Below are 27,648 nucleotides of genomic sequence, written 5' to 3'. Positions count from 1 at the left end.
GCTCTTCGATCTGAAAGTAGACGCATGGCCATAGAACCTAAAATTAAGAGGACCAGAAGTGGAGGTCGACGTTTCTCTTATGTTGCCTCCAAGAAATGGAATGATCTTCCGGAACATATTCGGTTGGAACAAGATCATCTTTCCTTTCGAAAAATGTTGAAGACTCATCTATTCCCAGCCAGATAATCGGTCCATATCTTTTCTTAGCGCTGGGAGGCCTACGGGTAGCCATGCGCTTTACAAATGCCTCTTTCATTTCATTTCATTTCATTCATTACACAGTTACCCATATTCCATGGAACAGTATTTCTGTGCCTCTCCACGCCTTCCACAGCATCAGTTTGGAGGGGTTTGGGGGGGGGGAATAGGGATGGGGAGGGGGGCATTGAAAGACACTTACGTAGGAGATGCAGCAGTATTTCTAAGTTTCCCTTCCTTCCTTCCTTCCTTCCTCCCTTGCTTATGGGCAGAAATGTGGGCACTGGTACTCATTCAATCACAAATTAAGCACTGTTTGTGGGTATTAATGCGGGATTCTGCGTGGGGCTCTAAGTAAAGCAGCCAATCGTTATCATTACTATTACATAATTTAAAGTTACTCATTGTATCGGCGTCGGGCGGATGAATGTGCGAGAAGGGTCTGCACAAAGAGGTAACCAGCTCACTACGCGACGTCACTGGATATATGCTTGTGAACGTGGCCTGCTCACTTTGTTTGTGCACAGACTAGGGCACGTTGCTAGCTCTTTTGTTCGACTCTGGACAGGGATGCAAAGCAGGGCTTTTTGTGCTGAGACATTTCCATGAGAAGGGCTGATAGACCGCAGCCATAAAAAAAAAAAGAAGAAAAAAAAAGGGAAGTGCCCGTTAGAGCGCTGAGAGCATTTGCAGGGAAGAGCTTCACATCGGAGGACATGCTGCATTTCCGAGCAGCTGAAAGCCAAGTGCCACAAGGATGGTAAGTGCAGCGACTTTCCTCATTTGCATTTCTTGAGTGTGGTATAAGTGCAGTGCCCACTGTGCTTGTGATCAGGGCTGATCTGCTTTATATTACTGTAACAATCAGCGGCACACTAGCGGAATTCTGCAGCTCCATTCACAGCAGGCATCCTGGCACTGTGACGTTTACCGTGCACACACGCTGTGACGTAGCAAGAGCGCCAGGGGCCCTAATGCAAGCGCCAGGAACCGTAGCAGAAGGCGCCTGTGCAGGGGAGAAAACGACTATTTCTGATATCATTCCATATTTTAGGAGTTTACAAAATGTTAAATTGAGTTACAATCACAGCACTGGGCAGTAACAGGAAGGATAGTGGCTTACCTCTATGGCTAACGCATAGGCAGATACATTTTGCTAGGGTTGGGGAGGTGGCCAGTGGGCTAGCCACTAGATGGTACACATAAATATTCTATGACTTGCCCAGAAATGCACTGCTAGGACATGGTTAAATATTTGCTCACTGTCCGTGAAGAGTTTACTTTTGTTACTTTCACAAATATTCATATAATACTTGTTCTGTGCATTTCTTTGGAGCACTGCAAGTAAATAAAGCTGCTTTTGGGTTAGTATCTACAGGATGAAGGTTCCTTGACATTGGGCCTCATTACGATGGCCGAAGGATCGCCACCGACAGGCTGTCAGTGGTAGTCCTTCGACCATCTAACCAGAGATCTCTGTCCACCATATTATTATGGCATTTTGTCAGACCTCCCTCCCTGTATTCCCTGACTGGTGGCATCAGGCACCACCGTGGGGATTACAATATTCCTTTCTGCCGGTCGTTCTGCTGCAGTCAAACCTTCAGGTGGAAACAGATTTGGGCGCCAGTATCGGGCCCCCTAAGCCCCTGGGCCGGGGACATAGGCCCTGGGGGGGGGATCTATGGTGCCCCCTAAATATCACTCCACCATGTGGCAGGCACCACATGGTGCCTGCTACATAGTGCAGGGATGTGTCTGTTTTGTCTTGCAGCGGCTGCTGCAGAGCGCAGCACCTGCTGCAATACAAAACATGGTCACTGCAAGTGCTATGGTGACTGTTGCTTCCTAATTTGGCCTGTGGGACCGCCGCCTTGTAGGCGGGCAGTCCCAAATACGATACGATGACGGACGGAACTGAAGTCTGACTGTCGTCTTTATGACCCCCAAAGTTTTCTGAAGCAAAATCCTATTACCAGTCTTTCTGCAGGGGGCATTAACTGCTGTTAATGACCTGCCCCACAACTATACACCTGAGCCAAACGGTGGGGGACAATTAACAGTTGTTAACGCCTGATGATAGCATACGAGCAGTAAGTCTGCTAACACCCCCCCCCCCCCGAACCCAGAGGTCTACAAATTATGGGGAGGTGCCTTAATTGATCTCAGGGGGTCAGCAGGCTCTGGTCAAGAGGAGCATATCTGATGCTTTGGGGGAAGAGAGACAAACACCATGAAAACAATGAAAAAAAAGAACAGAGTAGTAGGGAGACCCTTTGTAACGGGATGGGCCGAATTTAGGGCAGTGCGACTGGTGCGGCTGCACTGGGCACTGACCTGTGGAGGAGGCGTTGTGGCCTCAGGGGGGCGCTATATTTAGCAATAACTTTTGATAGGAGAGATGAGGGGAACTTTTGCAGGTGGTAGTGAGAGAATCTCAGGAGGCAGTCATGGAACGTGGGGGCGCCAAAAGTGCAACAGGGCACCACCAAATCTAAAGCCGGCCCTGGTAACGGGCCATCAGTAATGTCCTTATTCACTCGGGTCATGGGGATAGGAGAAGGTGTCAAAGTGTGTGGGGGCCTTAATAACTCTCAATGTCCCTCACTCATAATAGAGGGTCACACTTTAGATACTTTCAGAGTTGGAGGGACATCTGACTACCAATAGTATGTTGTCACTCGTGAGCTGCACACACCCCGTTTGACTGAGCCATTCTCATCATGTTTGAAGATCATGTGACTCTGAGTAAAGCACAGAGCACCAACCTGAAGGAGTAGTGAGCTGTATCATTGGGATACATTTGCAAAGCAGCTGAAACAGAACTGTAACAATAACTTGGAAAATACAGATTCATCATAAGTGTAATACAACCTACGAAAATACTCTTGTCCCATCTGCACACAGGTCAACCGCTGGTGCATAGGCTGCACTTGGTAACAAAACATGTTGCGCATACTTAGTAGCAAAACACGTGTCATTTCTAGTTTAAACAAATGAATCAGTTGTTAAAACAAAGTCTGCAGAGTCAATTCCATACCAGAATGTGCAAAAACTCACGTTTTCATTACAGACTTTGTTCTCAAATCAACCATTATTTCAAGAAGGTAATTTAAAATCGGCATTTAAAACAATATCAAACATGTGGCATCTCTCTTTCGTGTATGACTACTTAAATCCTGCAGAGTCTCCTATTGATTGGCATATATGATAAACATACAACACGGTTCTGCAGTGCTTTTTCCTAATGGAAAGAATTGTTTCCAGAGTCTATATAATGTGAACAGAGAGCAAACCCGAAACAGAATACCCGAAACATAACTGGAATCTAATGCTTAAAAGAGGCACACATTTTACCAGAGACATTTTAAGGCATGGGCAAAGTGGGCTTTGGCCCAGGGCCCCAGCCTTTCAGGGGGTCCCCTCAAAGAGCCAGCTCTTTTCTGCAGAGTCTTGCCCTGGTGACTTTGAGTAATTCTTAGAGAGATTGTTTTACATACCGTTTTCCTTTAATTTATTTTTTAATGTGGGTGATGCGTGATGTGTGAGAATGTGCGCTCATAACCAGCAGATTAGATTACGGCAATGCCCTATACGCCGGGATCAACAGAACCCTACTACGCAGACTCCAGACCATCCAGAACACTGCTGCCAGACTCGTCCTCGGGTCCCCGCGACACGAACACATGACCCAACACCTGCGAGACCTCTACTGCCTCCCCGTCGAGAAGAGGGTCACCTTCAAGCTCCTCACCCACGCCTACAAATTCCTCAACAACATCGGCACCTAAATACCTCAACGAAAGAGTATCCTTCCACATACCCAAGAGGAACCTCCGCTCTGCCGACCTCACCCTGGCAGAGGTCCCCCACATCCACAGAAGCAGAACAGGTGGGAGAGCCTTCTCCTACATCACAGCCAATACCTGGAACAAGCTCCCCGTGAACATCAGACGCTCCCCAACCCTGCAAACCTTCAAGAAGGGCCTAAAGACCTGGCTCTTCAACTGATCCTTTGCCACGGCTGATCCGGAGCTGCCTCCCCTTCTTGCGCCTTGAGAAACCTCATGGGTGAGTATTGCGCTTTACAAACCCCTTGATTGATTGATTGATTGATTGATTGATTGAATCTATTACAGACATTTTGCAGAGAAATGTTGTGTTTATGTTTCATGCAACATCAATTAAAAAAAGGTTCTTTTAGATCAAAAGAGGATCTCAAATATGAGAAATGAGAGGGTGTCACTGAAGTTATTTGCAATAATGTTAGTGAGCTGCTGCTGTGTTACAATATTGAAAACATGTCACTATCTCTGAATGTAAGATGTAAACACATTTAGAATTTGCACTAGTGTGCCTGTGCAGTGTCAGTGACCTGGCCAAAGAGGGCACGAAAGAGCTGAAATTGTATCATAAATTCAAAGGTGTTCCAAACAGGGCCCCCAAAATATGTATGGCCCAGGGCTCCCTAAATCCTTAAGATTTTAGGAGCCCTGGGCCAAACGTATTTTTTGGCCAGGGCCAAAATACGCCTTTTACTGTGAAACCCGTACACGTAGGGTTCTTTTCAGCTGAGATGAGCATCGTATATGTTATACACAAACTACTTTAGTCTGGAAAGTGCAAAGGGCCGGGACATTCATGTTTTCCCATTTTCAATTTATTTAATTTTCTTAAGAAGCTCTAAGTTTTCTAGAGCATTCCGATAAATTTGGTGTTGATTTGTGTTAAAATATCAATATAGCTAGATAATAATATTCATCACAGAATATGCCTCATAATGTGTCTTCTCTCATCATATTATTTGCCTTTTCTTTGCTTTATAATTTAGTTATCATAATGTATAACATGTTTTTCTTCATTGCTTCATAATTCCAGTGACTTTATTTTGGGAGCTATTCAGACAATACGGTGAACAGATTCGTACTGTCTTTTTAGGTCACACCTACTAGACAGTGTATGTGCTGTCTGTTGCAAGATGTATTGTCAGCTTACAGTGGGCTTAGCGCCTGCACTTTGCTTACCATTTGCTGGCTGCAAGGCCATTGCCGACTTCATAGCCCCCTCAATATCGACTCTGAACACTACATCTTCCAGGGATACCTGAATTTGCATCTAGAGGACCCCAAGTACACCAACTCAACCACACTCCTGGAAAATGTGGACAACCTCGCACTTCTCATCTAGTCTCCATCCCCATGCACAATGCCGGAAACACCTTAGATCCGATCTTCTCCTCAAGAGTCAAACTCTCCCACCCCACCATATTGACCTGGACCGACTACAGCAGCATTCACTTCACCCCTACCGGCATAGCACACTCTCCAACCAAACCCCCCTCCCAACCCGCAGGAAATGGATTGGAGTAACAGAAAATAACTGGATCTCTGCCCTCAAAGATACCTTACCTGTCCCCACTGACAACATCAAACTCCAAACCCAAAACCTCTCTCAGTGGATCTCTGCCGCCGCAGACCCCATTGCCCCCATGAAAGACTCCTACAAGGACAAACCCGTCAAAGGAGCTAGCTGGTTCACCCCTGAACTTCAGAACCTCAAATTCCGCTGCAGAGCACTGGAGAGATGCTGATGTTCCAGCAGGAACCCCCTGAACCACAACACCTTCAGATCGGCCCTCAGCAACTACCACCACAAACTGAAAGAAGCCAAGAAAACCAGCCTCAATGACCTCATGGAAGCCAGATCCAACCAAACCAAAGATCTCTTCTCCATTGGCAGGGAATTCTGCCACCCATCACCACAGAGACCACCATTCACCCCTCCCAGGCACTCTGCGACTCCCTAGCTGACTTCTTCCACTAGAAGATCTCGGACATCTACAGTAACTTTGACCCCACAGCCCTCCAGCCTCAACCATCTTCATGCCTACATTGACACTAGCAATGCCCCACAACTCACCGACTGGAACCAGCTCTGCACCTAAGACACCTACACCATCATGATGACAATCCACTCCGGCTCATCCATGGACCCCTGCTCTCACCACATCTACAACCTAGGGAGAGAAGAAATCATCTCCCACCTCACCAAAGCCCTCACAGCTCCATTAAGACAACCACAGTCCCCACAGCCTGGAAAAACTCAGAAGTCAAACCCCTTCACCAAACTTCGCAACCTAGGCATCCAACACAATACTTTCAACTGGATCTCCTCCTTTCTCCACGGTCAAACCAGATAATCCACCTTCCTCCCTTCTCCTCTGACCTCAAGAACATCATCTGTGGGGTTCCCCAGTGCTCCTCCCTTAGCCCCACCCTTTTCAATGTGTACATGACACATCTCGCCAACATCGCCACACCCACGGACTCAACGTCATATCCGACTCCAATGACATCTAGCTCATCCTCTTCGTCACAAACTACAACAACACCGCCAGAACCAACTTCCAGAAAACCATGTCCGACTAGCAGACTGGATGTGGGTCATCTGCCTGAAGCGCAACTCACCTTTGGACGCAACCCCTCCCCCTGCAATGACTCCTGGTGGCCCCCGTGCATGCACAAAACCTTGGAATCATCCTCGACAGTGAGCTAACTATGAAGAGGCAAGTCAACAGCGTCTCTGGCTCATGCTTTCACACCCACCGCTTGCTCTGCACGATCTTCTACTGGATCCCCACCCACACCAGGCTTCTAAAGGATTCCGCTCCGCCTACAGTGCCCAGGCCGAAACCCGCCACATCCGACGGAGCCACTGCTGAGGTCTTTCCTTCTCCTACATGCCGCAAAGTCCTGGAATGTCCTCCCCCTTCCACTTGACCACCGGCCCATTCCTCCAAGAAGAAGGCTCAAGAACTGGTTCTTCGACCAAGAGTAGAACCCAGGCACTTGGGGATCCCCCGAGGTGACACACCACACTATTGTATTGTATTGTATTGTATATTGCACTTATATAGCGCAGGCTGCCACCCTACGGGAATCCTGGCGCTTTTTTTTAGGAAACCTAATTAGATGGAAACGGCAGAAAGCAGGGCTGAGTATAGGGCACAGGAGTCTCAGATTTTAGCGACTAGCCAGGTCTTTAAACTCTTTCTGTAGCACATCAGAGAGTTGGCTTGCCTGATGTTCTGGGGCAGCTCATTCCACAAGCGGGATGCTACTGTACTGAAAGCCCTGCCTCCCATCCTGGATTTCTTGAATCTGGTAGTTGTTGCCAGACTAACACTGGAGAAGCAAGGAGCCTAGTGGGCTTATACCATGTAAATCTTTCCTGCATTGATAGGGGGCCCATACTGTGCAGTGCTCTGTATACAATGCACAGTGACTTAAAGGTAACTCTGTCCCTTATCGGCAGCCAATGGAGATCTCTCAAAGCCATTGTGATAGAGGAACTGCGTGGTCTGTTGAGTGCCAGCTTAGCCGCTAAAGACTGGATCTTTGCAGCCCCTGTAAGATGTATAATGGGGCACCTAAATATAGGGAATTGCAGTAATCCATTCTGCACAAGATTATGCTCCTCACCACCAAGGGTCTAGCCTCATTAGGTAGGGGAGGGAGGATCTGTCTAAGTGCTTTTAGCAAGGCAAAGCATACGCTGATTGTTTTATTAGTTGGCGATACCATTTGAAGATTTTCATCAAACAGTACTCCCAAATTACGCACTGTTTTAACTGGGACAAAAGGATAGGTCCCCGCGGAAAACCTGAGCTCACACAGAGGTTGCTGATTCAGTTTGGCAGTCGAGCAGTAGACTACCTCCATTTTCTTCTCATTAGATTGCAGAGAGTTTGCATTGAGCCAGCTGGAGACCCGACCCATACATTCCTGAAAGGTATCCATAGACACCACATGTTTCCCTTCCAGGGAGAACACTAATTGGGTGTCGTCGGCATAATTGATCAAGTCGATCCCATAAGATTTTATGATAGGGATCAGGGGCCGCAGATATATATTAAAAAGAATAGGACTAATAGACGACCCCGGTGGCACTCCGTGATGAACCAGGGACTTGCGGGAGGCATACGGAGTCATATAAGAACTTCCTGATTGATAGATTTATTGTCACACTCATTTGATTGCATACTATTTCTTAGCTTGTGTGGGTTTGACTTCCTCTTCTGGTGTTTGTTCCTACCCTGGAGCATATATGGATTCCTTAAATCCTTCCCCTACTTGCTTGTCAAGTTCTACTTCTTTCATGTCGGTTAACCACTGCACCGGAGTGCATGTGTTTCCTCTCTCTCTCTTTTGTGTACTTCTTCCCCCTGCACTCCATGTTGCTCCTTGTGCCTTTGTGCTTTTCCTGTACTTTGCTCTGTGATGCACACATCAGTGAATGCCCCCCCATGGTTTCCCCGTCTTTGTGCTTCTTCCCCCAAGCTCCATGTTGCTCTGTCCCTCTCACCCATTTGCTTTTCACCCTACTCCCTCTGTTGTCCATGTTGTACTCTCTTCATGTCATTTTACACTTTCTTCATGTCATTCACTTTCCACAACCACGGTTGACTGTAGGGTGATGAGACCGTTGCCATCATAGCTGGTACTGCCCTCAGCAGGCACCATGTTTAGAACTAACACAGGTTTAAAAAGCACCTGCTGCAGAGTTCCTTGTGTGTCCAACAGTTTTCAGGCAACAATACAAATGTCACAGTAGCTCTGGTGATTAATGTTCCTGCTGGAGAGAGATCTTTTGTCCAGTGGCAGTTTCCACTCATGATGAAGTAGTGCAAAGGGGTAATATTCCCGCTGCAAAGACCGTGTACCATGCTAATCACCAAACTATATTTTATGTAATGTTATGTAATTTGGTACTTGTAAAGCGCCGTCACTCCGTGAGGAGTATCATGCGCTGACTTGGTTGGAGGTGAGAGTGGGCGGTGAAGATACCAAATAAGAGAGAGGCATAATTTGTCTGGGGCAATAAATACCCAACTCTTCAGAGCCTTCCTGAATTGAATTTCTGATTTAAGTAGCCTTAGGTGAGGTGGAAGTAAATTCCAGGCTTTGGTCCTGAGGAAGGCCACTGTCTTTCCTCCTTTCAATTTATACTTGAAAGTGGGGGTAAGAGCAGCTTCGCTGATGATGACCTAAAAGACCTAGTTGTGGTGTATGGAGCAAATCGTGCTGCAAGATACTTAAGTCCCAAGTTGAGCCTGGCTCTATAGGTGATCAGGAGAATTTTATAAAGGATTCTCTTGTGTACCGGAAGCCAGTGAAGACTTTTTAATGCTGCAGATGCCGAGGATCTTCGTGGGAGTTTGAACACTAGCCGTGCCACCGCGTGCTGCACCACCTGTAACTTCTTTAGAATTGCTTTATTAGCTCCTGCGAGAAGGCTGTTACAATAATCTAAGCGCGAGAGAATCAGGGCCACTGCCACTGATTTCCTTGCGGCTAGTGGGAGAAAATTGAAGAAAAAACATTTGCGATTTGATAAGGCTGAAGCATGTCCCTGCTTCAGCTGTGGCATGTGGGAGGAAAGAGAGTGTTGTATCAAATTGTACTCCAAAATTCTTAGCCACCTTGACGGAGGATTTCCGTTTTGTGTCTGCTCTAGTGAAACTGGTTCAAAGATTCGAATAGAGCAGGCGACGTCCATTGGAACTTGATCCAGAATGAAATCCTGATCATTAGCAGGAGTAACTGGAAATTCTTTTTGAATTTTTTAAATGTTTTCCTCGGAAAATACTGAGATATTATCACACAGATTTTGCTAGGAGGGAAGCTCTTTCTGTTCCCCTTTGGGGTTTGTAAATGACTTCACTACCGAAAAGATAACTGTTTGGTCTTGATTAGCTTCCAGTATTTTATTAGTGTAATATATTTTTTTAGCCAATTTAATTTGATGATGATAGAGCTTTCTACTCTTTTTGAATGCTATTTTATGTTCAGCGTTATACAATTTTCTCCATTGCCGCTCGTGATTTCTACATAGAAAATCTGCTTGTGCCAACATGGGCGCAAACCAAGGGGCCTTCTGAGTTTTTAGTTTCCTATGCTTGCCAGGCTTCTCTGGAGGAGTAACTTCTGTGTATACATTGGTTATCCAAGAGTGAAAAGGCATGAATCGAGCTCTGTGTTCCCTGTCAAAGCAGGGGTATTGGCCAGGGCCAAGGTTGCTAACTTGGGATTACCAGCTAATTATGTCCATTTGTGCCCTCGTTGGGGTTCGGAGGATGACTTGTCAAGGTGGATCTTCTGAGGGATTCTAAGTGCAAGGGGGACATAGAAATGGTCTGACCATAACTGCGGGGCGGGGATGTCGACCGATAACCAGGCCAAATTAGAACAGACCCCATCCAAGGTATGGCCAACCTGGTGTGTTGAACCCTTCACCAGTTGGTGCAGTGAGAGGAGTTCTATGGTTTGAAGAAAGTTATCTGTTCCCGGATCAGTTCTGCCTTCTAAGTGGAGAATAAAATCACCTAACAGAGTGAATTTGGCATATTTAAGCAAGAGATGACTCAAGGTATCCCCAAGTGAATCTGTAAAGGTGGTGCTCTGACCTGGGGGACGGTAAATCATGGCTCCTGAGAAAGAATGGTGGCATTAAGGGAGAGAGAAAAGCCAAGACTTTCTGCTCCTTTGATTTTATCTACATCAAAATAAGTACACATAAACGTGTCCCGTTGGATGATGGCCAGACCCCCTTCTCTGCCAACCCTTCTATGGAAAGGTTAGTCCTGCAATAGTAGCATGAGCAGGCCCCCATTATTTTATCCGGTGGTAATAAACATTTACAGTGTCCCCTGCTATTGAGATGCTTAAGAGCCTCTGATGTGTACACAAATTTTGTGGGAGTTTGGGCAGCATTTCCCGCCCCTGTCCCAGCCTTGGCGCAGATGGGCGCAGACGGGCTTGCCTTTGGCGCGCCGGCGTGAAAGATCTGAGCTCCGCCCTCCTCCCCGGAAGTCAAACCATCCGGAGGTCACATTGGGCCCGAAAGGGGGTGTGTCCGCTTCCCTCCAATTAAAGAGAAAAATGCCGGCGTTGGACCGGGGAAGCGGAAACTGACAGTGCAAGCAGAAAACACAGTAAGAAAACGCTAGAAAAATGTGCAAAATGCAAGTTCATTGCAGGTAACAAGTGCGCACTATGGCTGAAGCCTAAGTTAATTAAAAAGAAGGTTCTGAAGCTCAAACCCCAAATGCGGATAAAAACAATAAAAATAGTCAGGGTTTAAAAGTTGTGCCAAGAAATGTAATGTCATGCTGCGCCTCCAGTCCAGCATGAGATTAAGTAGCTGGCCGGGCGTGTGAAAGATCTGAGATCCGCCCTCCTCCCCGGAAGTCAAAGCATCCGAAGGTCAGGTCCGGACGGAAAGGGGGTGTGTCTGCTTCTCTCCAATCAAACGGCAAAATGCCGGCATTGGACGGGGAAGCAGAAAGTGACAGTGCAAGCCCTTATAAAACACAGTAAGAAAACGTTAGACAAATGTGCAAAATGCAAATCCAGTGCAGGTAACAAGTGCCGGCTAAGGCTGAAGCCTAAGTTAATTAAAAAGAAGGTTCTGAAGATAAAACCCCAAATGTGGATAAAAACAATAAAAATAGTCAGGGTTTAAAAGTTGTGCCAAGGAATGTAAAGTGAGGGCTCCTCTCACCTCACGCTCTGCTGCGCGTCCGGCCCAGCATGAGATTAAGTAGCTGGCCAGGCGCTTGAAAGATCTGAGCTCCGCCCTCCTCCCCGGAAGTCAAACCATCCGGAGGTCAGGTCGGGCCGGAAAGGAGGTGTGTCCGCTTCCCTCCAATCACCCCTCTTCAGCCAGGATAGCTTGAGTACAGTCCAGGGAGGACCTGGCTTGGCAGTTCAGGCTGGACTGTTCCCACGAGGCACAGGGGCAAGACTGATTTGCATATGGCTGGGTTCAAATTGGCAAGGCATGGTGAGCAAAAAAACGATGGATTTTGGCCCAGATCGCTGTACTGGGGTGAATGTATGACATTGTTCTGCATTCTGTGCATCAACTGTTGTTTTTGCATATGTCACCCCGAGTGGAACGGGTATGCCCAGACGTGGGTCCCATGCTCTGCTTGCCACTGGAATCAAGCTATCCTGGCTGAAGAGGGTTGAAACCCCGAAACCAGTACTTGGATGCTTGTTTCCAGTCCAGGGAGGACCTGGCTTGGCAGTTCAGGCAGGACTGTTCCCATGAGGCACAAAGTCAACACTGATTTGCATATGGCTGGGTTCAAACTGGAATGGCATGGTGAGCAAATAAACGATGGATTTAGGCACAGATCTCGTAACTGGAGCAAATGTATGACATTGTTTTGCATTCTGTCCATCAACTTAATTTTTTGCAACTTTCTAAAAGTGGCATTTTCAGACCTGTAATTTAAAAATCAACTTCACTAAAAGGTGTGTATGGGGATTTACTCATAGTAGAATGTTAAGCTGTTGCTAGGTTAATGGAATGTTGTTCTTTGAAGTGGAGCAGATGAGACATTGGAGCTGGAGATGTAGCTGGAGGTCTTGTTATCTTTGTACTACCAATAAAGAGTACCAACGTATTTCCTGTGTTAGAGACATCTTTACATTGGCGACGAGGGTCATAGTCTGTGCAGGGGACAGACATCAAGAACCTCAACCCCTGGATGATACCTGGATTTGGTATACATTTCAAATATTCAAGAATTTCAAGAATATTACGAGATGCTTTTCTACTGGTATGTACTTTGTATCTAATGGATATTCTTTTATTCTACTACTATTCTAAAATAATTATCGACTAACTAGAGGAAATTCTACTTTTACATTTGTTCTGGGCATTTGATTTGCTTCTTACATTGACTTTTTTTATTCCTGTGCGAAGATAATGCTTTTAACTGCTTCATACTGTGCTGTGAATTATTTGCTTTATGCACTTTAAGAGTGAACCTGGTGCATCGTGAGAAACAGAAAACAAGAAAAGTAAAGGAAACAAACTTTGTGTGCTGTGAAGTAAATTATTGAAAACGCGTTAAAATTTCCAACTTGTGCGCAAATTGGAGGCTTTTGAAGACAAGTAAGTGTTTACCGTTACGCCGCATCTTGTGAAACTCGTAACGAACAAAATCTGTAGGAGTCTTCATCTTCTGAATGCCGCGGTATCCTGGTAACGCTCTACACGCGCTGTGCCCAATGTGCCAAATAGCCTGCTGAAAGTAAATACTGCATGTACAAGGAGCATGAGGTCAAGGACGTGACCTGTGCCGTTCGGCCATTTTGATTGGTCGGAAAGCAGTTACACCACAGTTACACCAATTTCCTTACAAAATAGAACGAAAAACTCTTCCTACACAAACAAGATCGATGTCGTCCTCGGCAAAACTTAAAAAATAATTTGCCGTTTTGTGCTGCAACAATTGTCATAACAACATCGTCAACGCCTCAACAAATCTAAAGGGAGCTGTTCCATGTTATGATTTCTTATCGACATTTTTTAAGTGAATCTCGAAGTAATTTGCAAGAAGGCTCATCAATTCAAGTACTGGTGTTCTTCAAGATATTTCAAGGAACTCTCCATGACAGTAATTTGTTATTTTAATTAATTATTTTCTTTAACATTGTTATCCTTTCAGGTTATTAACATTGAATTATAATATTAATTCTGTTGAACCCCTTCCATGCTGATGACGGCCCCCGGCCGTCATGCATCACGGTGGGCATGCGCTAATGACGGCTGGGGTCCGTCATGAACCCGCCCACTCATTAAAACGGCTGCACAGGTGCAAAATCGCGACCGCGCCCAAGTGGTTAATGGCTGATCAAGGGTTAGCAGCCCCTCCTTCCTTTCTTGTGACCTCCGGTGTAACCTGCCATACCCTGTAAGGAATGGAAAAAAATAGTTTTAACCTACATTTTAGCAACAGGGGCAGATAAGTATGGTCCTATTCGCAAACAAGCAATTTTGCTTCATCACTTAGGTGTTGAGGGGTGTCGTTTATATGAAGACTTACCTGAAATATCCCTAGGAATAAGAAATGGGCAACCAACCAATGTTTACGATATGAGCATGCAAATGTTAGAGAAAAGATTTATTGCCAAGATTAATACAGTATTAGAGAGGCAGTGTTAAAAAAAATGATGAAGATATTGCAATCTACATAGCTGCGTTAAGGCGCTGTCTTTAACATGCCAGTTTGAGAATCTAGGAGACTCACTTATACGTGATCAAATTGTTAGGTGTACTAACAACAAAAGGGTACAAGAGAAACTGCTTATTAAATACTCTACCTCGGAAGAAGCTATACAAATAGCTAAGGGTCTAGAGAATACAGATCTATGGATTAAGGAAATGGATAAGTGTACTAGCTTCATAGTATCGAAAGACGTAGTATCAAAAGTTCTGAATCGAAAGATTTAGGTTCAACAGGATCACAAATCCATGCATGTGTTGATGAGACAAAAGTAGTAAAAAATGGGGGGAAATTTCAACCTAAGTCCTTTAGTAAACCTTCTGGAGTGTCTCGTCCTACTAACATACCTTCACAATCTAATTTACAGGTTTTCAAGTGTTATAGATGTGGAGCTCCAGAACACATTGTTTCTAGTACCAAATGTATGGCTAGATATGCGATTTGTAGAGCGTGTGGGAAAAGAGGACATATTGCTAAAGCTTGTAATGCTAAAACTCAGTATGTCCGTGAAATTGATGACACCTGTGAAAATATTCAAGAGTTCATGTTATGCATTGATGGGTTATCAATCCAAAGGGATGATAGTCCAAAATCTGTTTGTATTGTTGATGTGGCTACTGAAAGCTCTGATAAACTCGAGAAGCCACACTTGCTTATAAACTTTGAGACTAAAAATATCAGAATGTTGGTTGATTCGGGTAGCTTGTATACGTTGTTATCCAAAGAAATGTATCTTAAAGTTTGGGGCGATGAGAGTGATGTGGATTCTTGGGATACACTTGAAATTAAAGCTGTTGGCTACAGGGGAAAAACCATAGACATTTTGGGACTTAAATGGATGATAATAAGTTTTTCAGGCCGGAAAGTTTATGGACGAATATATCTGACGAAACAGGGTTCCAATTTGTTAAGTTGGCACCATCAAAAAGATTTGGGGGTTATGTTCAATCCTAACGCATCTCAACCGGTTAAATCTTTACCTATTCTTAATGTTGAGGGATATGAGGCTGATATTATGGAAAAGTTTTCCAATGTTTCCTCTGATAAATAGGGAAAACTTGTGAATTTTTCACATAAGATCATCCTCAAGAAAATGCAGTACCAGTGGTTCATAAAGTGAGAAATGTACCTTATCTAATGAGAGGTCTCTTTCAAGAAGAACTCAATAAATTGTTAAAGCAGAACATAATTGAACCCACAGAAGTTTCTGAGTGGCTCGCACCCATTGTAGTCGCGCCAAAAGATGGTGGAAACAAAGTTCGTCTATGTGTGGACTTGCGCGATCTTAATAGAAACATTTGGGTTGATAGACAACCACTGCCGAATATATCTGAAATGTTAACAGCTATGGGTGGAGGTATGATTTTCAGTGTTATAGATATGTCTGCTGCATATCATCAAATCGATTTGGACAAGGAATCTAGGCACCTCACCTAATTTGTAACATCGCTGGGGGCATTCCGTTACTGTAGGATGCCATTTGGTTTGGTGTCTGCCTCAGCTGTGTTTCAAAGGGTCATGCAGCAGATTTTTGGTGATATGGATAATATCTTGTGTTTTCAAGATGATGTGCTGATTGTAGGAAAGAGCTGTGAACATCATGATAAGATTTTAACTGAGGTTTTGAAACGTATGGAAAGTCATGGGTTGACTATAAAAAAAGAAAAATGTTAATTCAAAAGAGATTGTGTGACCTATTTAGGACACGAAATATCAGGGCCAGGAATAAAACCAAAGAAAAATATTTTCTCTGCAATTAATGATTCCCCCACTCCTCTCAACAAGGATCAGTTGAAATCGTTTCTGAGGCTTGCCGAGTACTGTTCTAAATTCATTAGTGGGTTCTCAGAAATAGTGGAATCTTTGAGGTTACTGATGAAAAATGGAGTTGCATTCGAATGGAATGAAGTGTGTGAGAAGGCGTTCAGATCTGTGAAGAGTGGCATTTTACATGCACCTACCCGCGGACATTTCAATGTCAAGGCTAAAACTTTTGTCACTACCGATGCTAGTGTGGTGGGTTTTGGGGCTGTATTCTCTCAAGTTCATGATGGAGTGGAATGGATTATCGGTTTCACGTCTAGAAGGCTTCAGGGTGCAGAAACCTCATACTCTGTGATTGAGAGAGAAGCTCTCGTGTGTTGTTTGAGTATTAAGCATTTTGGATATTTTCTTTGGGGTTTGCCATTTAGGGTTCGCATTTATCACAAACCCCTAGTACACTTGTTTAAAGGTGGAAGAGGATTGAAAGGCAATGTGACCCCCAGAATTTCTAGGTGGATTTTGTCGGTACTTGAGTACAATTTTGAGATGGAGTATATGAAAGTTAGAAAAATGTGGTTGCAGATTGTCTGTCTAGAATGCCAGTGGATGTTGCCGGGGAGGATTTGGCAGACGGAGTGGATGTGATTAGATGCAATGAGGAACTAGCGTTTGATAAAGGGGAATGGGACAATGCTATGTCGGATGATGATGTTCGTTTTAGAAGTTTTTATCACGTTGATGCTGAGTTGAGTGTAAGTGAAGGAAAGTTATGGAGAAGGAACAAACTAGTACCACCGGCTAAATTGAGGAGTAAGATAATGAATATAGCACACAAAGGGCATTTAGGTATGACCAAGAGGCGAATCCGGCAATCGTTTTGGTGGCCAGGAATGGACAATGATATTGAGGAACTTGTTAAGGAATGTTGCACGTGTGCTAGGAGTGATAAAACAAAGGTTGTTAGACAACCTCCTCTTGCTTGCATAGAATTTCCCACACGTCCAAGGAAAAAAGTAGCAATTGACTTTCTTGGTCCATTTCTAAGTTGGGTTCTCAAAGCAAGTTTTTGATGGTTCTTGTGGATTACCATTCAAAATGCTTTGTTGTGGAGTCTACTGATTGTATTGAAACAGGAAAAGTGATTGGTTTCATGGAAAGAGTGTTCATGAATGAAGGAATACCAAAAACATTGGTGTCGGAAAATGAAGTTCAGTTGGTTTCTAGAAGAATGAAAGAGTTTTTATGTAAAATAGGAATTAATCATGAGAGGGTTGCCTTGTTCAGGCCGCAAGCAAATGGTTTGGTTGAAAGGATCAACCGTCTGTTAATTTACAACATTCAACTTTCTTTAGCGAATGGTTTGGCATGGTCTGAGGAACTTAAAAAGTTAGTGTGGTCATATAGAGTTACACCACATTCTATAACTGGGGTTTACCCGTTTGTTTCTCTTATGGGGCGTGAGCCGGGTCTGAAAGAAGTTCCAGGGTGGTTAAAGAATAAACAATGTGTGTGGGTGGATCGTGCTGCAGTAGAAGATGGTGTAAAGAAACAACAGAGTGTAGCCACAAGTCACTACAACTTAAGAAAAGGAGTTAAGGATTCAGATATAAAAGTGGGTGATTGGGTTGTGGTGAGAAGAGGAGGAATTGTTACTAAGGGAGAAAGTAAGTTTACTCAACCTATAGAGGTAAAAAATGTAAAGAAAAATATTCTTATCTTAACGTATGGCTCTGCTTGGAGTTGTGGTAATGTTTCTCCTTAAGTTATTTCATATTTTGTGTTTACTGTATGCAATTTGAAGATTTTGTTTTCTTCATTATGTTTCCATTATTGTTCTATGTAAGGGGGGAGATACGTGGGGATTTACTCATAGTAGAATGTTGAGCTGTTGCTAGGTTAATGGAATGTTGTTCTTTGAAGTGGAGCTGATGAGACATTGTAGCTGGAGGTCTTGTTATCTTTGTACTACCAATAAAGAGTACCAACTTATTTCCTGTGTTGGTGACATCTTTACAGTGTGTTTTTAAATTGTGAGTCCAGAGATACCAAACTCCAATTTTCTATCTGCTCCCAATTGGAAGATACACTTGTAAAATGTTACAAGGCAGCGCCAATGCTGACTTATGGGAGAGACAGGCCTTGCTGTAGTGAAAATGAATGTAGCTATTTTTTACTACCAGGACATATAAACTTTAAAGCAGATGCCCTACCATTCAAATACAATTCACCCTGGCCATGGGGCTACCTTGGGCCTACATTAGGGGTGCCTTATATATAAAAAGTGAAAGAGGAAATGTAAGGCCTGGCCAGTAGGTGAACTTACCAGGTCGACATGGCAATTAGAAAACTGCACATACAGGCTCTGTAGTGGTAGGCATGAGACAACTTTGTAGAGCTACTCGTGTGGGTGGCACAATCAGTGCTGTAGGATCACTAGTAGCATTTGATTTACATGCCCTGGGCACACACATTGCGCTGTACTACGGACTTATTAGTAAATCATACAGGCCAATCATGGAGAAACCAAATGCCAATACACTTTAGCCACAGAGCACATGCACTTTAACAGGGTTCAGCAGTAGTAAATTGCCCAGGGTCCTAACACCAGCAAAAACGAAGTTCAGCACAGAGTCAAAAACAGGAGGTCAGAAGCAAAAAGACAGGAGAAGCCCCGCCAAAAGATGCTGGTTCTAACAGATACGGATTTTCAAAATTACAATTCAGTACAATAATTGCAAACTGTGAACACTCGAATGGCTGCAAAGATTTTGATCAAATGTGCATTTGTATTCTTTTTTGGTTAAAGAATTTCACAACTTGATTTTCCAGCAAAAATCACCCAAAACAATAGAATTATGTAGAGAACAGGAATGGCAATTCAACCAATTTCAGGTGGCCTTTGCCCCCCCTTCACAACTAATTGTCTCAAATGAAAGGAATTAACCCATGTTTATCACACACTAAGTAATTGCACATGTTAAGAAAAAGGCAATGGGAACTTTTATGCATCGCATTAAAACCAATGTGCAACAACTGACAACAGTATCAACTTCCTACCCGTGCCACATAACTTTTTCAGAGGTACCAATTAAATAATGTTAAATAAATGTATGAAAAGCATTAATTTCCTAGTGTGGTTCAAACTCATGATCCACTCAATCCATTGGTTCTTTGTGAGTGTTTTACTTTCAGTATTTTGTGATCATTGTATTCTAGAAATGTATGAACCTGTTGAGCATTCTTTTGAATGGTATCTCTTGATTGAAATAGATTTCAGATAAGTATCATGATGGACCCTAAACTACTACTATCATTGTGGGTGAGTTAGAATGATGCAAAAGTCTTGGTAGTGGGGAACCCGTTGGAGCTTCGGCCTCTTTGCAAAGTTTGCTGGGTAAATCAGAACTATACACTGAAAATGTCTTACCTTCTGGGGCATATGTATAAGCCCCTATCGCTACCACAACCTCACTTTTTCTGACGTTCCTGTGGCGATAGTGGCTTAGCTTTATTTACAGGGCAGCGTTAAGCCACTTAGCATGGCTTAATGCTGCCTTGTAAGTAAGGCCCCCTTTCACGCTATGGTTAGCATGAAAGGGGTGGGCAGTGGGTGTTGCTGTGGGCGTTCCACTGCAACACCCATTTTGATGCTGCTCCCAATGCATACATAAACAATCTGTAAAAAAATGCAATTTCGTGACTTTCATGTTTTCTGCATGAAGCAGCACACATAATAGTGACAAAATTGCATTTTAGGATTGTTTATCTATAGGAACGGACACTTTCCTACACATAAAACAATCCTCATCTGCACGCAGACACCCTTGTACTATGGTGCAAGGGTGCCTGCGTTGGCGCTACACTGCTAAGTGTAGCGCCAGCATGGGGGGAAAAGCAATGCTGCACCATATCCTTGTAAATATGGTGCAGCCTTATGTTTCAGAAGTGGCGGAATGAGGCGTGAAGCCATGACGGCTAACACCTCACTCCGCCACTTCCTCGTACAAATGCCCCTCAGTGTCTTAGTGGGTAGTACGCCTGAAAAAGTCTGTGCGGTAGCCAGGGCAGCAGACATACACTCAAGGGTGGTTGGTGAGCCTCGAAAGTGGTGAGGCATGGATGCCTGCCTTGAACTGAAGAGAGCGAGCAAAGTAAAGTAAGCAAACCCTGTATTCATGGTGTGACAGGAAACCGTACCCTCCTTAAGACTGTTTGTGGTTAACCATCCCTAAGAACACTTTCAAGAAATGATGGCAAGGCAATGTGTTTTAACACAGTTTCCCTATGCATTATATTTTTTAAGCTTACCCAGGTTAGAAATATTCATGCCCTGCTTCTCCCCACCAATGATTATGCCAGTAGTGTGAACAAAGAGGCAAGTCAGTTGCCATGCGCACCCTAAATGTGCTTACGTTGTCATGACATATGGGGCAACATTATGGCTTATTAAAGAAAAGAAAGGTTTTTTTACAGCACCCCCCTGAACTCATGTTATAAAATGTTCTTATATGTGGTGATGAGGACAAAGGAGGCATGTCAAAATAAAATAACTGCATAGGATCACACAATTTGGTTAAGCACAGGCCAGGATTGATAACGGTTTTCAGGTTTGACACTGCTATCCAGCCACTAGATTGCTATCTCGATTTCTCCTATTTTACATCAATAGTTAAAGCTCAATCTTTATTTTTGGGACATAAGGTGATAGCATTGATGAGACGCAGAAGCCACTGACTGTTTTCCCTGGCTGTCTCTAAAGGGCTTTCCAATTAGTCTTTCCCCTCACAGTTACACAGCAGATACAGTGAGATAACTTTCAGAATGGAAAGCTTCGCCGCACATTGAGTTCATGTAAAAATGTGTCTTGTTATTTTTTCACTGAAGCGCTCTGGTACCATTTTACCATTACCTGCATAGTTGCCTCAAGCGGCAACCTTGAGCCGCGGGGCACCCGCAAATACCAATCTGCACTGTGATCAGTTTACATAACGGAATTAGGAAGGGGAGCCACGAGGTGTTGTTTTTTTATTTTTTAAATCTGATGATAAATGTTGAAACGTCTGACGTCATCCATATGACGCAAGCCTCTGGCATAACAAAACTTGAGGGGCGCCCATAAGGCAGGTGTAGGGGCCTCTCTAGACTCAAACAAGAGATCTACGGCCGGAGTACTGTGCTGAGGGGGTCCCATGGAGCTTGCCCCCACCCCACAGCAACACAAAGGAGTCCATTAGGATGGCGGACGGATCGCCACCGCCATGCAGGCGGTGGCGATCCATCCGCCATCCTTGCCCGTCCACCACCTTTTTCCCCCCGCCATATTACAATGGCGGAGGGACCGTGGCGGACGGAAGACCGTCCGCCGCGGTCGGCTTGCGACCGTGGCGGAAAAGCTCTAATATGGTGGCGGTGTCTATCAGACACCGCCAGCCGTATTAGGATGGCCTGAGGGGAATACCTTACCGTGGAGGCAATGCCGCCACGAAAATGCATACGGTTACTGCTTTGGAGGATAGATAGAAGGAGAGGAGAGGGACCCATGTGAACTGGTTGGTAGTCTGAAAATTGAGGTAGAATGTGAGTCTTATGTCATGTAGCAGGATTGAAGGGACCCGTTATGGGTGTTACAAGTTATGAATGAAGATGTCCATTGTTTTCCTTATGCTTTGTGATCTAACAGGATTGCTCTTATCATGCGACTGGGTTGTGTGTGTGCTTCTAAGGTAAGTAACGCACTCTCACTATGTATGGTAAGAGACATTGCTAAAGAATTTTCAGTCAATCAGTATCACCTTAAGAGCAACAGTGAGCAGCAGATCAAGCTGAGCGAAGTCTGAGCCTGGGAGCTCGATGGGTGAGTCGGCTGTGTGCGGCTCAAGTGTTACCATTGTGATGTATTCCTATAGGTACTGTATCGATTCCCCTATTCCTGGCCCTGGTTTGGTTAATAATTAACTAGCAGCCATCCAACGGTGCAAAAACCGTTATCTGATTAAGCCACACCACGGCACAGAAGCGCGTTATCTGATTAGGTCATAACGCATGCCATCTAATTAGACAAGCGATATTCCTCCAGCCCCTGACAAGGCATACCGAGTTCTCAAAACAAATCAAACCTACAGCGACCTGGGAAATTCCCATAGCCATTGTTTTGATTTCACCGAGAACTTCAGCAAAGAATGTGCGAACGAGCCCGTTCATATGACATCCTTATTGACGTATATATGTCCATCCTTACGTCAATCTCGGCACCTTTCAGGTATAAATATTACCGACATTGCCTTAAGCAAATACATGCGGTGGTGACGAGATCGGAGCAGCGAGACGTGCTGAGGAGCCCAGCAGAGAGCGAAGCCCACAGACGCTGCCCCGCCTTCCTGACGCGCTGAGAACGAGACGCTGCCTTTCTCCTGCCGAGAAATCCAGCTCCGGCGCTTCCAAGCAGCCCTCGCAGGCAGCTGGAATATCAAGACCTGGGATAAGAGATACCAGCCCTCCATCATTCTAGATCTCAGGTACAGAACTGAATAACCCCTTGCAGAGAATTCTCGAATTAGTCCCTTGGCAAAACAAACTTAACTTAAACTGCTACTTATCTACTCCCGCCCACGTATTAGGCTTAGGTCAGGTACACTGGGGTAGGCGTGGTTAGAAGCACCAGTTGAGTATGATTAGTCAAATGTATATATGTATGTATCTATTTTATCCATTTTAAAGTATCATATGGCTCAGAAACCATATCAATGCTTTTACAGTATTATTTTATAATTCTGTCTCTACTGTATGCACTTTACTTAACTACAAGTATTGCAATAATAGCGATTCATTTCTCTTGTATGAGAAAAGAGACTGATCAATAAATAACATCTTTTATTGAACACGCCCATCTCTTATTTCTCTACAAACTGGTGAAACTAAGAATGCACGTACTGACTGAGTAAAATAAGTTGTCTATTGTTTTCACACGACTCTAGAGATACACTCTTGATTAGGGGAGAGCAAAGTTGTCATGTTCTATGGTTGTCAGAAACTAAATCCCTTCTTGTCTATCCAGGGAGGTTAAAATCCTCCTTGCCTATTCGAGAAAGTTTCTAGTGAACTCTGAGCTAGCTGGCAAACACAAAACTTTAAGTCTAATATCGTCGGTAGAAGACCTAGTTAACCTCTGCCCTAGGTCTATACTATTGAAGATATTATTCCAATGCGCAGAGCCTATTGGGATAATAGGAACTACACTACACCATTGGGAAGTTCAGTGAAATGGAGGTTTAAAAAAATTATAATTTGGTTGAGAAGAGATTTCCTCCCAAAAAGGGGTTAGGCAGGGGCACATATGTTCAATATCACCAGTTGATGATTTACAGAATGAGCAAGTGCCAGATTCTATGGGGCATATTATCAAGGAGGGCGATAACAAATTATCGCCGCTTTAGCGGACGTTTTTGGCCGCTAAGCATTTATAATTCTATCGCCCTATTAGCAAGCTGTCGCTAACAGCAGTTAGCGACAGCTTTTAGGCGATAGCGAGCGGTTTGAGGCCTGCTTTGCATGTCAGCGATATTTATCGCTAATAACATGCAAAGTGGGCGTACCCAACCTGTTAGCGACTGAAAGCAGTCGCTAACATCGCTATCGCCTATTATCAACGCAGGCGTAGCGATGGAAATATTCGCGCTAAGCGGGAATATCTCCAAAACCTAACGCTGGCTCAGACCAGTTCTTAGCCATTATAGCCAGGGAGGTGGATATTCTGGCTAAGTCCCCATTGGCAAAAAAGCGTGAATATCTCTGGATTACCAGAGATATTCACTCATTTCGCCGCTAACGCCAGAAATTTGATCGCATTTGAGATAAACGTTGCTAATAGCACGTTATCTCTGCGATAAAATCCGGCGATGCACGGCGATAGAAAAAGTGTCGCTAAGCTTAGTTAGCGATAAATATCGCTACTTGTTGATAATATGCCCCTATGAGTTTTAATTCAAATGGTTCAGTAGGGATCCAATAGAAGAAGTGAGGTGCAAAGAACGTTGTTTGTAGAAGTAAGGTGACTCATTTGTTTTGAAGCAGTCGATGGCAAATCTTCGACCAGGGATGATGAGCCTTCAGAGGAGAGGTGTGGACCCATTTGGTTTGTAGGACAGGACTTCGTAGGGGGTTGGCTTCATTAAGTATTTTGTAGATCTTGGTTGCAACGTGACTTCCTGCTTGAAGGAGTTAATTAGTGGGGAGAAGAATAGATTTCTGAAGTGGGCCAACTTGGAGACTTTCTCTTTGATTTGTAAGAATGCATAGATATCAAGTTGGAAGGTCCACGTTTCATCTGAAGAGCCACAAAGGATAATGGTTCAGAATCTGTATACAGATCTGCTACTAAAGCAATACCCTTGCTAGCCCATTTTGGGCCGATGGTCGGGGAATTGGCAATCTGCAGTCTGTTATTGTTCTAAAGTGATAGGGAGAAGGATTTCTCTAAATTGGATGAAAAGGCTTTATCTACTACTAAATAGGCTACGGTTGCATCTCTGAGAATCCTGACAGCGTGTGGATAACAGTGGTGGGACATAGTCAAATTTGCTTCAAAAGAGAAGGGGTAACTGATGGTTTGCTCAGCATTGAGATATTCAGGTTTTTTAATGGCCTCAACTTCAAACAACGCACAATAAATTTGGAGATAATGTTATCAATATTAGAGAACAAATGCGGGGACATCCGAATGCTAGCGAAGACGTTGATCAATGGGGGCACCATCATTTCTAGCCTGCTCCACTATGAGATATGTCTAGGGGGTCCACACTGCCAGTTAGTCTCAAATTGTTTTGATAGTTTTTTTTTTATTCTGAGCTACTGATTCTGAGGGGGCATTGCAAAATCAGATGCCTAAATACTTGATGAATTCAGACTCCAATTTGAAATTGGAATTGCTGACAGGTGACAGTGAATATTCAAGGGTAGGACTTCAGTTTTATCTTTGTTCAAAGAGTATACAGAGAAACTATAGAACTCACTTTTCAGGATTGCCGGATTACTATGTCCGGAGATTCCATAAATATTAATATGTTGTCTGCATATGCAGCTGTTTTGTAGATCACTGTCTCAGAATTGTATGCCTGCAATGTCTGTGGATTATTTAGCATTAATAGAAGGGGATCCACAGCCAAAAGAAATAGAAGGCTTTATAGTGTGCAGCCATGGCGCGTACCCTGTTGTAAGGCAAAGGGTTGTGACAGGACACTGTTGGTTTTAATTCTAGCTGTGGGATTAGAATACAAAGCCATATCACTTTTAATGGTAACAAATGTAGGCCTTTCAGAGCTGGCTTATATTTGGGGGGGAGGTGAAAGCCCTCCTCAAGAAACAAGCAAAATGCTTATCAGGGTGAACTGCAAAAGTCAGGGCTACCTTAAGTGAGTGGCACAATAAGTGCTCCAGGCCCCCTAGTAGCATTTAATTTACAGGACCTGCGTACATGAAGTATTATTCTAATAGCGACTTATAAGTGAATTAAATGTCTGAATTTGCTATAGGCCAATTTTACCATGTTTTAACGATTGAGCACAAGCACTTTAGCACTGGTTATCAGTGGTAAAGTGCACAGAGTCCTAAAGCCAACAAAAACGAATTTCAGAAAATAGGAGGGGGAAAGCAAATCGTTTGGAGTAAGACCACCCTAAGGCTGGCAGGTCTAACAGCACAGTCCTTATATATTCTTCTCAAAGGTTGGAAAAATTCTTTATAGCAGTCCTTCACAAGTAGTACTGAAGTAAACAAGCATGAGCTGACTATGGTCGGCTAATTTCAAGGTGATAAAGAAGTAAGGGCGGGTGGAGAACTCCGCTCCGCCAGTGTAGTGTGCAGACATTTGCCAACTCCACGCACCAATGAGAACGCGGAGTTTAGGGCAAAACTATGACTACGCAGCGGAGCAGCTCTGGTCGTAACGTCACATCCTCTCTCGAAACTGTAGGGACTGCACTAGCACTAGGGTGGGGAGTGATGGGGCACTGAGTTGAGCGATATTAGGAGCACGATGAAAGCACATCTTTGGCCCTTTCAGTGTATAATTGTATTTCAAAGATCATGCAGGGTTCCATAATTTACTAGAAGATTTACTCGGTGACTAGTGGATTAACCCTATATTGCTCATATGGTCCTGGGAGAGCAAGCAGTCTGCTACAGCCCTCTGCGTGGTTGGAGGTGCTCTTAAGAGAATTGTTGGTGACCTTGGCAGTATTGATTCTCTAGTCAAAAGCAGCCATGTTTTCATGATTGGCTTCAAGAGATATGTTCAAATTCTGATGTATGCTTGTTATGACCAATGTAAGAGAGCATTACCTATAAGTCATATCCAATTTGTGGTTGATCGGTTAGGTCAATCTAAATGTTTGAGCCCACGAGGAGGTATCTAGAGTGTACTGCAAGACAATGGCGCTAGTGGTGCCTCTAGTGGGGCAACAATAGTTGGTAACAACGACAATATCTGTTTTCAATTCAATTCAAAAAAGCTTTATTGCAGCTATTTCAGCCATTAAAACACATGTAAATTTTTTACAAGAGAATAAAATATAATCAATGGCAACATTAGGGAATACAATTTCATTATAATACTGGCATATATATTAGTGCTGGTATCAGGGAAGAGTGACATGGGAGTCAGTTGTACTAGTTAAAACCTAACATTAAAAGCATAATTTAGAGTTAAAACCATATAAGAACTTTCTTAAAAGAACCTTAAAAATTAACATCCGTTATTAGTAAGGCATCCTACTTTAGTGGGCTATAGGTGGCATCCAAAGGGAACTCCCCGGATATTGTAATTGGCTGATAGCCTAAGAAGTCAAAAAAAGAAAAAAGCGGCCGCTAATAACTAAATAGCATTCTTTAACAGAAACATACGTTTAAGCCACATGGCGAAAAGAAATTTTGAACACGCCACAACGTTTACTGGTGCTGTATCAGATTTTAGGATCCTTAAGAAGTCTCGATAATTTTTTAATACCCATGTTTCTGCACAGTTGAATTATCCATTTTGACCTAGACAACTTATATGCCGGACAGAATAACATTACATGGGTCACTGTTTCCTCCTCCACCATGCATCCTGGGCAAGAAGACTTACTTAATAACCCCCGCCCACTTGTTGGTTACTGCGTAGAGCGGGAGTGACCCATATCTGAATTGCAAATACAACTTCCTAGCTAGGGGCGGCTGAATTTGATCTAAAACCTGTTCAAATTGATATAATGACCTAAAATCAAGGAACCCATATGTTAGGCTAGTAGATTTTACTGCCTGAATTAGGCTGGTGGGTTTGTGGTCTTTCACAGCTTTAGCTAATTTTTTTTAGAAATAGCTGTACATGATTCCTCAGGGGTAATCCATAGGTCCTCCCTACCCATGGCACGAAAAGAATCCCTGACGAACGACAGCCAGGGTATACTGCCTGCAGCCCCCAGTAGTGACAGTACCGCTTTCAATTCTTCCCTATAGTGTCTCAGCTCGGGTGTGCTCCACAAGCGCCGCCAATATAGCAGCGGTCTTGATGAAATTAAGTCCACTATTGGGAGAATATCCAGATCCATTCGTAGCGGAACTAGGGGCGTACT

At 43.9% G+C, this 27,648-nt stretch overlaps 1 protein-coding gene across 3 annotated transcripts in view; it reads left to right on the top strand.

The window, feature by feature from the left end:
* Positions 1-27,648, top strand: part of FYB1 (FYN binding protein 1) — a 710,353-nt gene that overhangs the window by 15,625 nt on the left and 667,080 nt on the right. For 2 of the 3 annotated variants that reach the window (XM_078674991.1, XM_078674987.1), the window contains exon 1: positions 880-958. The exons of the other annotated variant lie outside the window; for it this stretch is intronic. In XM_078674991.1, the coding sequence (XP_078531117.1) occupies positions 956-958 (3 nt within the window). In that variant the 5' untranslated portion in view covers positions 880-955. Of the gene's footprint in view, positions 1-879; positions 959-27,648 lie in introns of those variants that run through there. 3 annotated transcript variants of the gene reach the window in all.

Source organism: Lissotriton helveticus, chromosome 2_1 (assembly GCF_964261635.1).
Source record: "Lissotriton helveticus chromosome 2_1, aLisHel1.1, whole genome shotgun sequence".
Lineage (NCBI taxonomy): Eukaryota > Metazoa > Chordata > Amphibia > Caudata > Salamandridae > Lissotriton > Lissotriton helveticus.
Note: the sequence above shows the minus strand (reverse complement) of the source record. Positions and strands in the feature narration are given on the sequence as shown.